We start from the raw sequence: 17,832 nt of genomic DNA, 5'->3' as shown, positions 1-17,832 counted from the left end.
GGCTTTTTTTTTTTTTTTTTTAAATAAATGAGTGTTGTGCAGAATGTTGGGCTTCTCTGCAGAGGAGATAATGGGAGCAGATACTCAGTAGCAACCGTGCTCCTTTGTGCTGCAAGGAGTGTACACTGTAGCAAAACCTGGCTGTGCTTAAAGCACACTGCCCTGAGGGTCTCTACTTCCACCGCACTGGGTCTGAGCAGTGTCTGTGTGCTCATATGTTGCTATGGGGAATAGGAGGAAATTTGGTTGCAGAGTGGAGAAAACCCACAGGTTCTATTCTTTCCTTGTGTGTTTTTATGGAGATGTTAGATAATGAGGCTATGTTTGTTTGCTTATTTATTGTTAAGGTTATTAAAGCAAAACATTTTTAGCCTGGAGAAAAATGACATTATATTTGACTGATAAATTGTGTGTACACACACACACAATGTTTTTAGGATAATCCCTTTCCTCCATTTAGATGAAAACCTTGAGAGATGCTTGGTATCTTGGTAACTTAGAGGAAAGCACTTCTTTGTTGGGCTGGTACATTCACATACAGACGTCTGTTTTGCAAATTATTCTCTCCTTCTACACAGGTCTGATCCCACAGCTGATAGGAGTTGCACCAGAAAAAGCCATTAAGCTAACAGTAAGTTTCTTTTTCACTGAACTGATGTCATTTCTATAGATTGTCTTGAAGCCAAAAATAAGACTGATGCTGGTGAGATTGGAGCGCTATCAAGATGCATGTAAAAATTGTCACATATATGTAGACAATTGGTAAAAAATGTATTTTTATCTTGATAATTTGGAGATAAAATGGTGACCAGGAAATATGGGGAAATTCTGATGAGCTTATCTTGTCGTCCTAATTAGGTTAATGATTTTGTCCGGGACAAATTTACGAAAAGAGATGGCTCTATCCCACTGCCGGCAGAGATCCTTGCTGGAGGTTGCGTACGTATCAATCTGGTGTCTCTTGTAGCAAAATTATTCCTTTAACCTTTCTGCAAAGTGTGTATAAAATATGAGTAATATTTCCCTTTAAAATTTTATTACATTTTTCTTGTGTGTGTGTGTGTGTGTGTGTTGCATGCTGTGATATGGTGGCCAGAGATAAACTTTCAGGAATTGGTTCTTTCCTTCCATCCTGTGTGTCCAGGGCATTGAATTAAGGGCTGCAGGCTTGGCACCTTTACCGCTGAGCCATCTCACTGGTCCAACATCTTCCTTTAACTCAAAAGATTGACTTTGAGGGAGGTTTTTAAATGAGTGTATGGATAGTCTTGGTGTCACCCTCAAGAAAACTGTCCACCTCCTTTGAGACAGAATCACTCTTCCACTTGAAGCACAGCAAGTAAGCGTGACTGGCTGTGAGTGGACTCTGGGGATCTACTGGGCTCCACCCCCACCATCACTGGGATTCCCAAGACAGGTACCACACTTAGGTCCTAGGGTTTGCCTTGCTAACTGATCCTTCTCCCCAGCATATAATCTGATTTTTTGAGTATTATTTTCATCACATTTGTTTCTTTTAAGCTCCTGAAGCTCCATCATCTAGAATATACATATATTGTAGCATGTGTGTGTGTGTGTGTATATATATATATATATATATATATATATATATATATATATATATATATAAATGTAATTTTAAATTGTTCTATTTTGCTTATACACATGTAAGTGCACTGTGTATTTGTGCCCTTGGTGGCCAGAAGGAGGCTTCCGATCCCCTGGAACTGGAGTTAGAGATGTTTGTGAGCCACCACGTGAGTGCTGGAACCCGAGCTTTACAAGAGCAGCAAGTGCTCCTAACGGCTGAGCCAGTGCTCCAGCCCCCTTCTGGAATTTTTAAATTCTTAACTCTGTTTGTTTAAGTAGCAAAGGAAATGTAATAGCAGGTGTAGTTCCTGTCCATTTCTCTTCTCTGGAACTTTAAAGTTAATTGGGCCCTTCAATTTTATGGATAGCTATGAGTGTGCAATTGTATTTTGTTAAGCCTTCTTATGGGACTGAAAGGGATGATAAGAGACTATAAGTATATTGTAGCTATTGGCAAAAATTCTAGAGCCAGAGGCTGAGACTGTGATATTTGTAGAGCTCGGGGAGGCTTCTGCTTTTAAGGTGTAAGCATTACATTGGATTTAGACTGGCTGACACATCTAAGTTTGCAGCTCAGCAAATCTTATGTGCGATGTCTGTTTCACAGTTGATAAAGTCATTTGCTCGAGGCTTTTCTAGGCTATTTTGGTCCTGAAAATGTTAATGATCTCTGGTCGAATTAGCTGGAGGTCTTCCCAAAAATCTTCTCACTTGCTTATGGAGCCCGAGATGATGAGGTCAGTGCCCTTAGAAGTTTTAATTCAGAGAAGATGTCCCTGGTGTCAGGGGAGCAATTGCTCCAGGCTACTCCATGATGAAACTTGTCAGCCGCACCCTTGCCTTGTGTGGGGGTAAGGTCAGGCTTGCATGTTTGCTTGTGCACCATGGGGGTGTGTGCTTTCTCAGGAAGGAGACTTATTTGGCTCAATTTATTTTTTATGAATGATAAATAATAGACAAAAATAAAGCCCCTGCCTATATGTGTCTACAAAAGTCTATTCCCCTCTTATATTGTGATTAGATGCTGTAATGGTTTCACTTCTGTGTAAATGATAAATATATTGGTGGCTTCAGTTTCTATTTGGCTGGGACACTTCCTGACTCATGTTGACCACAGCATATGCACAGCTGTGATCTCCTGAAAGCTAAGCGTCTTTTGTGGTGGAGTGGGGAATGAGCGCATGCCTTTAATTCTCAGACTAGGGAGGCTAACCCAGGAGAATCAGAATTTCAGGGCCATCTTTGGCTACATATGGGTTCAAGGCTAGCCTGGACTAAACGAGGCCCTATCTGGGAAAAGAAAAAGAAACAATGGAAGGTTGTCCATTTTCTTTTCCAAACAGCTAATTATTTCTGTGCTGTGTAGAGGATTTTGGTCATAAGCTGGCCTGTTCTTTTGTCTGACCTGTGACCTAAGTGTTTAAGCAATAATCAGAAACTGGGTTCCTTTATTCTTTTCAAGGTGTGGATTCTTGTTTATAGGCGAAGTCTAAGATGCCCTGAGGGTTTGGCGGACACTGAACGTATCCCTTAATCATGTTTTATTTATGGATGCTTAATGACTTATTTTTGATTGACTGATAGCAGGAGAAATAGCGATGTTGAACTCTGAGCACAGAAGAAAGAAAATGTGGTAGTGGCATTTTTATTTTGTTTTTTGAGACAGGGTCTTACTATGTAGCCCAGGCTAGCCTTAAACTCATGATGCTTCTTCCTTAGCCTCCTGGGTACTGGGATTACAGGCTTATACCACTTACAAAGCTTGATTTTTTTTTTTTTTCTGTTGATGAGCCATGGTACCCCGGGGTAGATGATTGCTAAAGCATAGCCTAGCGATTCTCTCAAAAGTCAGTAAACTAAATCAGAGAATAGTCTTAGATGAATGGCCAAGCCTCTGTTTATAAACCAGCAGGCACCATGGGATAGAGGATGATCTCTTTCTTGAGTGAAGCCAATCAACAGTATGGAAAGCAGTTTCACTGGGCCCTGGTTCTGAGTCCACGCCCCCATTGGTACTGATCAGACCCTGGCATGGTGTCCCTCAGGGTGAGTGCTGTGCTACCCAGCTGAGCAAATCCCCAGCTGAAGGAGGGCTCTAAGGAGCTGGAAGCTCTTCCCAGCAAAGGGATTAGTGAGGACCCAGGCCAAGTTTCTGTAGCTGGGAGGGACTGCTGTTGCCAAGAGAAGAGGCTAAGACTCCAGCTCTGCAGGCCTGTGTTCTGCTCTCCTGCTTGTCTTTGCTTTTGTTTTGAGATAGGGTCTCACTGTGTAGCTCTAGCTGGCCTGGAACTCTTTATGTAGACCAGGCTGCCCTCCAACTCCTAGAGATCCACCTGCCTCTCCCTTCTGGGTGCTGGGATTAAAGGTGTGAGTCTCCAGGCCTCGATTGCCTTTTTCTGTTTTTAATCAGAATGTATGTGTTATGTAAGGGTTCCAATCAAGACTGAGCATCCGAAGCGTGTATTCGTTGTAAGCTGCCTTCTTGGTACTATGATCAGTTTAAGGTTTGCATTTTTTTATATACATTTGATATGTGTGTGTGTGTGTGTGTGTGTGTGTGTGTGTACGTGTGTACTCAAGTGCGTGCACGAACTGCTGTGCTGGTCAGCGTGCTAGTGGAGAGCAAGGACAATTTGCCAGTCAGTTCTCACCTTCTACCGTGTTGGTCTCAGGGTTTACGGTCAGGTCACCAGACTTGCCTGCAGTTCCTTTACCCACTGAGCCATCTTGCAGATGTACCACAGTCAGTTTTCAAACTTGTATGATGAGGCGGGGTGTGGTAGCTCACACCAATCCCAGGTCTCTGGAGGCAGAGATAGGAGAATGAGTTCCAGTTCAAGGCCAGCCAGGGTTACAGTGTGAGAGAGTCTGTCTCACAAAACAAAAAACCCTACATGCAAACAACAACAAAACCAACCAACCAAACAACATCAAAAAGCTATGTTCTATATGGGTAAAGAGTAATATGCAGTAAACATACATACTTCTACCACCCAGCCTAATACTGCTTCAATCAGTAGAGAATTTCTGTCCTCAACTATACATCTTGTAGAAATCATCTCCTTAGTCATAAGTAGTGACCCTATGTGATCCCACACACAACAACTGGCAAAGATGAGATTCAAACGAACCCCCAGATCCACCCTCTCCCCACTTTGGAACACGTGTCTGTTCCTTATTTCACCGATTTGCTTTCTTGTCAGCATGTGCTCTCTGGGTCTTCCAGGCAAATGTCATGGTTCATGGTGGGGATCCAGCTCAGGGCCTTGTGCATGCAGCATGTGTGTTCTACCAGAGCTGTGCCCCTGGCCTGAAGGGATAGCGGCTTTACTGTTCCCAAAGTCACTCTCCAATGCTGCATTCTATGTGTGTGATCCAATAGTTCTTGGTATATTCACAGAGTACGTGCAACTGGCATCAGAATCAGTGTTAGCAAATCTCATTACTGTGCTCACCAGCACCAACACACTCATACATAACTCTCTCTCTCTCTCTCTCTCTCTCTCTTGCACATATGCATGCAGAGATACTTGTTAACTATCACCCCACACCCTAGACAGCCATTCATTAACAAACTCTTCATAGACACTACTTCTGAATATTTCCTGTAAATGTAACCACATTGTGTATAGCCTCTGGGCTCTGCCTCCTTCCCATAGCATGCTTTCAGTGGTCACTGATAGAGTAGCATGTTCCCATGGGATTTAATCATGCCTGCCTTCCAGCATTTTCTTGTATATGTTTAGTAGCCATCGTGAATGGAGTGACATGGTCAGTGTATATGCCATTTACTGGTTGGATCTCTTGTCTTTGTTAAATAGTTTTTAAGTTATTTTTAATAAGGCTTATCATTAAATTTATTGATTTGTGTATACATGCTTGGAAATCAGAAGACTTCCAGGAATCAGTTCTCTTCTTATACCATGTGGGTCCTAGAGACTGAACTCAGATCATCAGGCTGATGTGTTCCTGGGGCTGATACGTCCCTGGGGCTGATGCTTACAGAGAAGGGCGCGCAAGTGGTGACCTCCTCCAGCCCTCACTTTCTCTTCACAGGATGCAGCTAATCATGTCTTCATAGGCCACTTCAGTTTTGATAATCTCAAGTAAATTTGGACATAATTATAATGAAACATATAGCAGATATTTTATGTCTATAAGTGATGCGGCATTTTTTAAAGCCAAATCACAGTGCTTTATAATTGTCTTTTCTTAGCTGTTTTCTTATTGGACGTTTGATTGTTTTCTCTGTGTAATTTCTTTGCTATGAGAGGCTACAGACTGTATGCTGGCATAAACACAGGTGGATCTTCTTCACTGGGAGGTTACTAGTCTTGTGCAAATGTATGTATTAAATGATTATATTTGCTGTAAACAGAGTGTTTTCCCATTGGGAGCTGTTTTACTGCCCCATAAAGTCAGTCCTAGCATAAGAGAAACACTGAGTTAAAGGCTGTGCGGTGGTTTCTTGTAAGCCACAACCTTTAGACAAGGACAGTTCATGTTCATGGTGTATGCTTTTTTTTGAGTGCTATAAATATCTAAAGTTTTGTTACTGTTATATATTTATATAATTTTTAATTTTTATTTATTTACTTTTGAGACATGGTCTCATTCTGTCACCTTGGTTGTCCTGGAATTCACTCTGTAGACCAGGCTGGCCCTGAACTCACAAAGATCCTCCCGCTTCTGCCTCCCAAGTACTAAGATTCAAAGTTTGAGCCACTATATCCAGCCTGTGTTATAAAGTTGTGTGTGTGTGTATGTGTGTGTGTGTGTGTTTGTGTGCATATATGTTTGTATGTGTTGTAGTATATATGAATGTCAGTGTGTGTGTAGATATGTGTGCGCACAAGATTTCTCACTGAATCTTGAGCTAGGCTGGTGACCAAGCTCTAGTGAGCCTCTTGTCTCTGCCTGCCGCAGCCTGGAGGGTCAGCTCTACCTAGCAAAGCCTGCCTTTCTGTCTGGCTTCTGGGTGCTTGCACCCGCGCCTTCATGTTTACAGATCATATTTTCTTACCTGCTGAGCCTCTCCAGCTCTGTCTAAAGTTTTAGACGAATTAAATAGCAATCTTATTTCTAAAAAGTTAGTGTTTCTAGATATACTTTGCCTACATGATTCTAGTCTTATTATAGTTTAAAACTATAAAATAATTTTAAAAACATGAAAAAACATTATTGAACTGATAGAAATTTTACTCCTTAAAAATTAAAGGACCACCTAGAGATAACCCAATAGATGTGTGCCTGGCTACAACATCACTGTCCATGGTTGCCTTGCTGCCTTGCTGGGACATCCATGTTAACAGTTTGCTTCTGTGTTCCAGGGTGTCCTATGGGTGCCGGGATGCTCACCTTCAGTGCATATAACAATTCATGTGACCATACATGTACCCTGTGTCATTTTCTCCTTTTCTTGATTATTCTGTTTTCACGGTGCTTTAGAAGAAAGCTGCTACTTGTACACTGAGAGATTTGGGAAACTGTTGGAGGACTGCAAAGCTGAGGCAGCTGGCAGTCACTCCCAGAGGATCACATGAGAGCAAAGAAAGTCAAGGGACGGGAGCGGGGACAGGCAGGCCCGAAGTGAGACTTCACCAGTGTATAAATATGAAAGGGCAACCCAGCAGTGGAGGCGCACGCCTTTGATCCCAGCCAGCCAGATCTCAGTGAGTTTGAGGCCAGCCTGGAATACTAGTACAGCCAGGACTACATAAAGAAACCCTAACCAACCAACCAACCAACCAACCAACCAACCAACAACCATGAAAGGACTTTGTGTTTATTTCAACATAATGTCCATTTTTAACACTTACCACCTAAAGGCTGACACACTGGTGGTGGTAAATCTGAGGGATTATAATGAAAATGTACAGTTCTTATCTTTTTTATTTTAATCTGCTTTAGCTTAGAATATAAAGCATGTTTACCCAAAGACAGTCTTTGCAACCATTGTTTGAAAAAGCGATTTCAGGGAAATAGTAAACTTTTCAGTTGGTTTGGTCTTTAATTCTAGCTACAGGAGTAATTACTTGGATTATCATTTTAACATAATTTTTCACCCAGCAATCCTTTTGAAAGTGTTGTTTGCTTAGATTGAAACACTGAAATGCTCCTGTCTGCCCGCAGAGCAGCAGATTATAAAAGAAAGCAACACGGGCAAATCAACATGTAAAATTGGGTCAGGATATCCTCCTTGGGGGACCTGTGTGCTGGCTGGTGGTCTGTGCTGTGTCAAGACAAAAGGGGATTAGTTCCCTGGGGGATTCCAGTCCAGAGAAGGAAAGGAATCTAGGGCCAATGTAGCTTTCAAAGTCATGAGTGCTGAAGGATCAGGATTTGAACCAGAGGTGTTGAAGAGTGCTGTGGCCCCAGAGTGTTTAGGAGTCGACTTGCTGTCCTTTGGAAGGGGGTCTGGGAGGGTCATGGGTGTAGGCAGCTGTGGAGGATGGGTGGAGGATCTCAGTGCTGTTTGGACACCTGTGGAACTGCTCTGCCCATCAGGGCGCATGCTTCTTATTTTACAGGAACACTCACTGAGGCTGTTATAACTGTGTAATGATTATGATTATATAGAGACCATTACATTTATGAATATTGTATGAATATAGTTTTGATTATGTAATATAAACAGTCGCAGTTTAAGACAAAAATGCACAAATGAGAGTTCTTCGCTTTGTAGAAATAATATGTATTTTATTTATTTTTAAATATCCATCCATGATGGTGCACACATGTTCATCTTTATATTACAGAAACCCAAAAAGGAGTTGTAGCAGTTATTTTAAATCCCCCCCACCCCCCGCCACTGGTTGGCAGATTTCAGATACAAATACATTGATTATTTAAAATCAAACCTGTTACTCACCACCAGAATGTGGCATGTGCCGTGATCTGAAGGTGTTACACTCCGGGGAATTCTGCCTCTCAGTCAGTCTTGCACTTTATTGTCATTGTGCTCTCAGGCCTTGACTGCATCCTTGTGCAGTGGGTACAGCTGCTCCTTCCGCTGCTGCTTCTGGGTCCACAGCTTCCTGCTGTGCTTGGTGAGCCGGCGGCACGCGGCTCTAGTCTTCTTGGGTCTCGGGTCCAGGACCTTGTATTTCTTGCCATTGTATAATTTCCTGGTTTTCTTTCTGAGTCTGGTTAATGATGGCGAGGACTCGGGTGATGGATTTGCTTATGACTCCAGGCGAGTGTGGGCTAGAGATTGAGTCTTTGTTTCACGTAGATACAAACCCAAGCTGGGGTTAATGTGAAGCCTCCTTGGAACATTTCCAGAAGCCTGTCTCACACCAAGCGATGTGTGCCTCCCCTTCCCCAGTGAAAGACGGAGAAGTCTTCCATGCCTCTCCTTTCATTGACACCCTAGACCAGCTCTGATGTGGAAAGAACTTGTCTGTCTCCCTTGCTTGCAGGCTGGAGGCTCGCAGGTCATCTTTACCAACCCTCTGGAGATCGTGAAGATCCGCCTGCAGGTCGCTGGAGAGATCACCACAGGACCCAGGGTCAGCGCTCTGAACGTGCTTCAGGACTTGGGACTTTTTGGGCTGTACAAGGTGGGTCAATTCTTTTGGCCTTCTAACTGGATGGAGTATACACATGTACGCACAGAAACACAGTACACACATGTACACACACAGAACACATGTGTATACACACACAAAAGAAGCTGGATGACCCCCTACCCCCACCCCAAGATGAGACCTATGGGATAGAAAACCCAATGAAATCAGGACCCTCAGGTAAAGGCAACAGGATGTATAACACGTGCTCCTGGGTAATACGTGTCCCTGTTGCCATTTTTAGCTTTTATGGAGCTGTTGGCAGTATATCTGTCCCATATCACCTCTGGCTTCATGCTCCTGGCCTTTATTCTATGGGATCTTTGAGAAGTTTCTTTGGTACTCCATGGAATGGTTTTAGGACTCCAGAATGATCCTGTGCTGAGGTAGAGTCTGAATATGTAATCGTCCCAGGAGGGGCTTCTTTTGCTTTAATCATCATGACCATGGTGGAAAAAAAAGATAGTAGAATTTGGCAGAATTTGAGTCCTTAAGAAGTTAAGTGGGATTCCAGCACTTGGGAGGCAGAGGTGGGCAGACTTCTGAGTTCGAAGCCAGCCAGGGCTACAGAGTGAGTTCCAGGACAGCCAGGGCTGCACAGACAAACCCTGTCTTGGGAAAAAACAAAATAAAACAAATAAAAAGAAGTTAAGTGGGAAGGTTTGTCAATAATGAATTCCATTAAAAACAACAACAGTTACTGTACTTTCACAGAACGCCAGTCAACAGATTCCTCCCCCGCCGGCACATTTACTGCCGTTATTACAGATCAGATGTAATGGAGCAGAAGCCAGTGTTTTTCTTTAACTAGGAGAGTATTTCTTTCCGTTCCTTTCCCTGGTAGAAGGGAAAATACGGAAATTTACCTCTATAGGGGACTGTGTTTCCACAGCATTGAAATTATTTATGGATCCATAACTACTGAAATGTGTAAATTTACCTCTCTAACTGCAAATTAGAAATTAGGAACGTCTAGATTAGAGCTGCAAGCCACAGGGTGCTGTGGAGCCCGGCTGCCAGCAGAGTCTGTCTTTACAGAACACTCTGCTCCTCCCGCCCACCCTCCCTGTCATCCGTTGAGATTCCCCTGGAGAACAGAATTTGTAAATATTGGTTCTGTCTGTATTATCCTGTAAGAGTCCTTGGGTGTTTCTGTTGTTGTAATAAAAACAGAGCTCTGGGAACCCAGTACTTGGGTGTAGCATTTGTCTAGTGAGGCGAGGCTTCAGACTTGGGCTGGCAGGGTCGATGACAAAGGTATGGAAGGCGTTCATGGTCTCCCCATGTTCAGGACAGGCTGTCTTGAATAGAACATGCGTGGAATGAGCAGGGAACACGGTTGGGTTTTCTATGCCTTCCCAAGAACAGTTTCCCTTCTCCATTACCTCTGGCATTCCGCCTGGTGCTCCCGAGGCTCGGAACTAATTGAGGTTGACTTGGTAATTTGTTAGTTTTGGGGGGCTTGGGAATCAAGCCATTCATACTGGGATTTGATCTAATGTCTCTCCTGTTTCCCCGCACCCCGCTAGCAAAGGTGAGCCGGTCAAGCAACCTGGGACGTCTGTGAGTCCTTAGGAATCCTAAATGTTGCCTTGCTTAATGCGCAGAAAGTTCCAGTCACATATTGACAGGTTGCAAGACTGGCAGCAGAGCATCCTCTGAGTTAATAATACTCTTTAAAACAGTATGAGGATAGATCTCACATGTGATAACGACAGAAAACAAGTTAATTATTAAATTATTTATTTACCCTTATTTTATGGGCATTGGTGTTTTGCCTGCATGTCTGTCTGTGTGAGGGTGTCAAATCCCCTTGGAACTGGAGTTAATAGTTGTGAGCTACCAGGTTGTACCCAGGTCCTCAGAAAGAGTAGCCAGTGCTCTTAACTACTGAGCCATCTCTCCAGCTTTGCCAAATTAAGTTTTAAAACCCTAAATATAGCATTTCTAGAAATGCTAGAGAGTTCTTTGTCATCGAAATGCTGCAGTCACCCGGGGTTAGTCTGGACGGATGCCCGTTTTGAAAGCTTCCTGCCTTTCGTGTTTGCTCTGCCCCCCTACCCCCACCCCCCAATTCCCCTCACATCACTTCTAATGCTGTTTGAAGGACATCTCAGCCTGTCACTGATGCCGGCCTGCTTCCCGTATTTACACACTGTTTTGCACTGTTTCCTCGCCGTGTGACAGGGTGCCAAAGCGTGTTTCCTCCGAGACATTCCCTTCTCCGCCATCTATTTTCCCGTGTACGCTCACTGCAAACTCCTCCTGGCAGATGAGAACGGACGCGTGGGAGGCATCAACCTCCTAACAGCGGGAGCCATGGCAGGTAAACCACGGAGAGTTCTGCAAGGACGCACAGAATCTCCAGCTTGGAGCTTTCTTTCCTGAAGTTATTGTTGGGATCTGACTTAGCTGGATGGAAGCGCTTTTTCTCCTTTGTGGCGATGTGCTCTGATTCTGATGAGCGTTAATTACATTTGCATAATGTGGATAAACAACTTAATGCAGCTTAGCAACTTGGAGCCAAATTAGATCTGCCCATCTAAATTGGGCTTTCATCATTAGCATGTTTCTTAACCTCCTGGGCTCCCAAAACCTTGGGTGCAGCCAACTAAGGTGGAGAAGTTCTTTGCTAGATCAGGTGCTCCATTGGGCCAGCACTGATAGGCAGTCTCTGCCTGCCCTTGTGCTTGTCCTGTAGGGCGGAGTGTTCCCACTTGTGCTTAGAAGGCAGTGGTGGTGCACGTCTTTAATCCCCGCACTCTGGGAGGCAGAGGCAGGTGGATTTCTGAGTTCGAGGCCAGCCTGGTCTACAGAGTGAGTTCCAGGACAGCCAGGGCTACACAGAGAAACCTTGTCTCGAAAAACAAAAACTAAAAAGAAGCTGAGCTTTATGGAACTATCTCTTCTTGCTACCACAGGTTAGACCAAAGCAGCACTCTGAAGTCCTCGACTCCTTTCTTAACATTCAGTTTGATTAATGGTTGCTTAAGTTGCTTTTCGTCCTCTGTAACAGGCTTGAGTGCTGCTTGAGGGTGGGGGTTTCATTATGCTGGCCCTGCCTTCTCTGAAGAACTGACTCCCAGCCGTGGTTGGGGGAGGGCTCCTTCCTCACTACCGAGTTACCAGGGAGCTGCCCTGGAATAGCAGAGACCAGCCAGGCACCCTTGTATGCAGCCTCACAGAGAGACAGACGGCAGCGGAAGGAAAAGGCTCGCCTGCCTTCCCCACAGCCAGTAATGAACCCGCACAGAACTCAACAGAGTCAGGCCTAGGGCTAGGCTCTGCTCCCTAGGCTCAGGTCTGTGTAGATCTATTTACATGTGGGAGGCAGAGACAGGCAGAGCTCTGTGAGTTTGAGGCCAGCCTGGTCGAAATAATGACAAGTTCCAGGACAGCCAGGACCTGTGCTTGTCTCACAACAGGAAAACCAAAACGTGTGTGTGTGTGTGTGTGTGTGTGTGTGTGTTTGCCTGCATGCATGTCTGTATATCACAAGCATGCCCGCTGTTGGACGAAGCCAGGAGAGGGTATCAGATCCCCGGGACTGGAGTTATAGACGGTTGCAAGTTGCCATGGGGATGCTTGGAATTGAACTGGGGTCCTCTGAAAGAGCAGCCAGTGCTCTTAACCACTGAGCCATCTCTCCAGCCCCACTGCATGGCTCTTTTTTTTTTTTTTTTTTTTTTTTTTTTTTTTTTTTTTTTTGTGGTTTTTCTGAGACAGGGTTTCTCTGTGTAGCCCTGGCTGTCCTGGAATTCACTCTGTAGACCAGGCTGGCCTCGAACTCAGAAATCTGCCTGCCTCTGCCTCCCAAGTGCTGGGATTACAGGCGTGCGCCGCCACCCCCCCAACCCCCCGCCACCCCTTAACCCCCCAACAACACCCCCACCCCCCACTCCCCCACCCCTATCCCCCCAGTCCCCCACCCCCGTTACTGCATGGCTCTTAATTACTGAGCTATCTTCTACTATTTGTCCTAAGTATGGTGTGTTAGGAGCCCTGGGTCCTAGGAATGTTGTGATGGATATGCTGTTCTTGCTTATGACAACAGAGGACAACTTATTTTAAAAAACAGACAGACAGACAGACACAAGAAACCAGGGCTTTGAGCCCTTGTCTGGGGTCCAGCAAATGCTTATAGTCTCTGACATTTGTGAGCTTTGTTGGTTGAATGAAAACAGCCAGCGATGCCCGTTTAGCCTGGCACCAAGTCCTCCCGGCTCATTTCTTGTACTCATTTGACTGTTAGGAAACGGTAACAGCCCGGCTTTCCAGTGACCACAGAACCACAGAAGTGCTTATAGACATTTGACAAATTTTCAGAAAGAGGCGAGTTTTTCTAATTATTACCAGTCATGCTTGCTTGTAGGTACTGAGAGCAGTGGGAGAAGTGTCTCAGGAGGCGGGCAGTTTACCTGCTTTCGTCTGAATAGGGTGCTGGGCTGATGCAGGGGATGTATTGGCAGCTCTCTAACAGAGCCCCTCAAAGCCACCAGCTCCATCTGCCTAGCGATGAGACAGTGATATTTGGGCCAAATTGAATTCCTTCCCCCTGGAGAAGGTCATGCTGCTCTCTCAAGGTCTGTTTTGTTTTATGAACAAAACCTATGCTTGAGAAATCCATTTCTGTGTCCTGCTGCTCCTGCTGCTGCTGCGTCTCAGGTGACCCCAGGGAGCAGAGGGCACTGGGGAGGAGGAGTGGCCTCTGCACGAGGCCCCTGCTGCTCTCTAACCGGATGCCGGGCCTGCTTTCACTCTGCATGAGCAGGTCTGAAGGAAGGCCCAGCTGCCTCTCCTTAGCATCTCAGACTGGCAAGTGCTTGGTGCTTTTGACACTCACCCCACAGTATGGTTGGCAAGAATCAACCAAGGCCATGAAGCTTTGACGCCACATGTAGTCTGTGGTGCATTAAATGGATGTCACACATGAAAATACTTGCATCTTATTTAAAGATGAAAAGCATAGAGGTGGTTAAAGCCGGAAAGGGGACATGGGGATTCCTATCATAAGGATCGCTTCTCTCTCTTTCATTGTTCTTTGGGATGGTACATTAGAGGCAGTTCCTTAATTCAGAAAGAAAAACAAAACGTTTTCACCCGTATTCTCCTGAAACAAGCAACTAGCAGGTGCTGACACTTTTCTACTTGTGCCTGGGTGTCTGTTTTAAGGAGCCCTGAGTACCCCTTGTGGTGACAGTTGTGGACTTTCTTGTTGGATGTATAAAGTCCTTAGGAGGATTAAATGTGCCTTTCTCCTCAAAGGTGTGCCTGCTGCTTCTCTGGTGACCCCTGCTGATGTCATCAAGACGAGACTGCAAGTAGCCGCCAGGGCTGGCCAGACAACATACAGTGGGGTCGTGGACTGTTTCCGAAAGATTCTCCGAGAAGAAGGGCCATCGGCATTTTGGAAAGGCACCGCAGGTAGATGCTGTCTGGCTTTCATGTCCTGACACTCAGTGGTCACCTTGTAACAGCCATCCGGGTGTTAAGTGTACCCTACCCTGTCTGTCTGTTCCAGCTCGGGTGTTTCGGTCCTCACCTCAGTTTGGTGTCACTCTGGTTACCTATGAGCTTCTGCAGCGGTGGTTTTACATAGATTTTGGAGGCCTGTAAGTACAGCTACTTCTTCTTACGAAGTCACCAAACTCAAATGCATGCCTGTTCCGTTTACAGAGCCACTTTGGGAATGCTAAGAAGGGAGATACAATGGGGTCCTTTAAGACCAGTGTGTGGAAAGCAATGGTTAAAGGCTTCCATGTTAAGAGAGGCAAATCATTGTTAGTTGGATTTTTTTTTTAATATGGACCAGACACAATCTAAATGGGAACTGATCACACTCTTGTGATTGCTTGTCATTGTTTTCACACTTAGGAGAGCTCATTGTTCCCCATCATTTAGTACATAGATGTTCACACAGCTAGTTCACACACACGGTTTCCAAGAGAGGTCACCCGAAGAGTCAGGCATTGTAGGGTGCAGGCTCCAAACAGCTGCTCCAAACTCAGCACTCGAAGCTTCCCCTGGGGAGACAAGCAGTTGCTTGTTGAGTTTGCAGGGAAATTGTACCCAAAGCAAGCGAGCGATTATTAGCTGTGGGGCAGAAGCCTGGGTGCTGCTTGTCCTATGTTGTAACCCTGGGATCCGCTCTCCCGCCGGAAGCCTCGGAGGGGAAGAGCTGTTGATCCGACTAGTGGAGGGACCCGCATGTAGGAAAGATGCAAGAACAGCAGTTTATCGTCCCATTGTACAAATACTGTGTCTTCCGAGATTGTGGAAGCAAAAACTAAAATTGTTTCTCTTTTGGTGATAAGCTTTATGAGCCCACTATTTAAGAAGTTTTAAATTATATTAATACATCTACCTTTACATTTCATGCATGCTTCCTACATAAAAATAGAAAATAGAAAAGCCCACAAATAGGCAGCTTCCCAAAGACTATTACTAATTGAGTGCATTTTCTCTTCCATTTTTTTTTCCACCTGCAAGTCTGCTCATGTATGTACCTAAGCGCTGGGGGTGGGGCCATTTGTCCTCTCTGTGACATATATGAAAGCAATGTCGTGGTGAGGCTGGATGTCATGACTGATGCAGGAGACATGGAGAGAGCCGAGAGAGCCTTCTCTGTGGCGTCGGGGTGCCACGGACCGTGCCCAGAATGAGCCACCTAACGGTCTGCCTTTTCCTGTCCACAGCAAACCTTCTGGCTCAGACCCAACGCCAAAGTCACGCATCGCAGACCTCCCTCCTGCCAACCCTGATCACATCGGTGGCTATAGACTTGCCACGGCCACTTTTGCTGGCATCGAAAACAAGTTTGGCCTTTATCTCCCTAAGTTTAAGTCTCCTAGTGTTGCCGTGGCTCAGCCCAAGGCGGCAGCTCAATGACATAGCAACAGACGGAGGCCCAGGAGAACGGGGGTACCGTGCCCAGTCAGCCACATGGTACCGTCCGTCCGTGCGGGGTCAACCACTTTCTATACGACCTATACATGTATTGTTTATAAAGTAATCATACGCCCAGGGAGAACCACAGTGCAGTTTCGAGCTTTAGTCTTATTTGTTGAAATGTTTTCTGAGCCCTGGCATGAATTACGTGTTCTAGACTCTGCTCCGCACAGCTTGTTCCTACAGCAACTGTACATATTGTACATCTTTGTACAGAGACACCTCGGCACCTCATCCCAACAAATCACGTTTATAGACATGTAACGCTGTTCTGAGTGGCTTGAACTGTACAGAATGTTTTGAAAGTGTTTTATTAAGAATCATGTAAGAATAAATGTATGAAAGTTACATTCATTCTCCTCTTGGTGACTTATGGAAATCAAGCATCCGTGTTGAATGTATCCAGTTTCCGTTTGTTTTCCATTCTGGAATAGGAAGGTATTTACTGATAAAAGGCAGAGCGAAACTTAATGCTCAATGCATTAAATAGGAAATGTGTGGGAAGGGTGCACGCCCATGGATACCAGAGGAGCAGCGGGTGACTCTCATGGGCTGCTGGGTCTGTAGCCAGTTTGTAGCTGAGTGTAATCTTCCTGTCAGCTGGAAGCAGTTCCTCATGTCCTCACACACATGGGAACAGGGTGGGCTCCAGCACGGCTCGATTAGTTTTGCTTTTCTCCTATGCAGCAAGGTAAAGGTCAAGATGTTGAAAGGGTAAAGTTTGGAAGTTTCCCTTCATAAAGTATGATACGAATAAAAAATAAAAGCACACCAAAAACATTTGCATGGACTTGGTTTCCTTCCTAAGTCTCCTGGTGGGGGCTTTTTGTCTCTGCCCTCTTGCTTTAGGGAATGCATACTTTGTTACAGAAGGAAGGGTGGAGGGAGGGAAACAAGGAAGAAAGGGGAGGGAATTCCTACATGGTGATTTTGTGGCCCTGGGTTCTTGCTAGGAGTTCAGATGGAGATAACTTCCTCAAAAGGTCTCTCTCTCTCTCTCTCTCTCTCTCTCTCTCTCTCTGTGTGTGTGTGTGTGTGTGTGTGTGTGTGTAAGATAGTGACAAAGTGCCCTTGCTACCTCCTCTTCAACCAGCACCCCAGTCATGCCTTGATGACAGGTTAGAGCATAAATCTGTCATCTGTTTTCCATACATCTACATATGTACATATTTATATATTTAGAACCAGGGCTATGCAATATATGTGTGATTATGTGACTTGGTTTTCTTAGTTTGTTCCTAAGTTTGATGAGCTCTTTCCACATCAGTTTATAGAAAATGTATCCTGTTTCTAGTAGCTATGTATTATTTCAGTGTATGGATTATGAAGACTTTTTAAAATAGTCATTTCAGTATTATTAACAACACTGTAGTTAGGAATATCTTTGTGTGCATGTCAGGATATGTGTGTTAGTATTTTGTCAGGAACTAATAAGATATATGGGTTTTATATTTTGTATATATCTTGCCACATTGCTGTTCACAGAGGTCTCCATCTCCTGCCCCTTGGGGAACAGTTAAGATTGCCCGTTTCACAGGCAGATCATAAACAGTGGTCACTGTTTCAGTTTTTATTTTTCTAATTACTAATGGGCTTGAACGAATGCCTTATTTCTCATTTGTTTGTTTGTATGTTTGTTTGTTTTTTTTTGAGACAGGGTCTCACTCTTGCAACCTCAGAGTCTGGGAACTCCCTATGTAGATCAGACTAGCCTTGAACATGTGGT

The 17,832-nt window shown here is 44.7% G+C and overlaps 1 protein-coding gene across 1 annotated transcript in view; it reads left to right on the top strand.

The window, feature by feature from the left end:
• The window catches only part of Slc25a12 (solute carrier family 25 member 12), a 95,933-nt gene extending 79,479 nt beyond the window's left edge, over window positions 1–16,454 (top strand). The window contains exons 12-18 of the mRNA XM_052182684.1: window positions 579–631; window positions 859–939; window positions 9,012–9,152; window positions 11,346–11,484; window positions 14,424–14,582; window positions 14,680–14,770; window positions 15,854–16,454. Coding sequence (XP_052038644.1) covers window positions 579–631; window positions 859–939; window positions 9,012–9,152; window positions 11,346–11,484; window positions 14,424–14,582; window positions 14,680–14,770; window positions 15,854–16,046 — 857 coding nt within the window. The 3' untranslated portion in view covers window positions 16,047–16,454. The remainder of the gene's footprint in view (window positions 1–578; window positions 632–858; window positions 940–9,011; window positions 9,153–11,345; window positions 11,485–14,423; window positions 14,583–14,679; window positions 14,771–15,853) is intronic.
• Window positions 16,455–17,832: the final 1,378 nt, after the last annotated feature.

This window comes from Apodemus sylvaticus, chromosome 5, assembly GCF_947179515.1.
Source record: "Apodemus sylvaticus chromosome 5, mApoSyl1.1, whole genome shotgun sequence".
NCBI classification, from domain to species: domain Eukaryota; kingdom Metazoa; phylum Chordata; class Mammalia; order Rodentia; family Muridae; genus Apodemus; species Apodemus sylvaticus.
The sequence above is the reverse complement of the archived record's forward strand: the minus strand, read 5'-3'. Positions and strand labels throughout refer to the sequence as shown.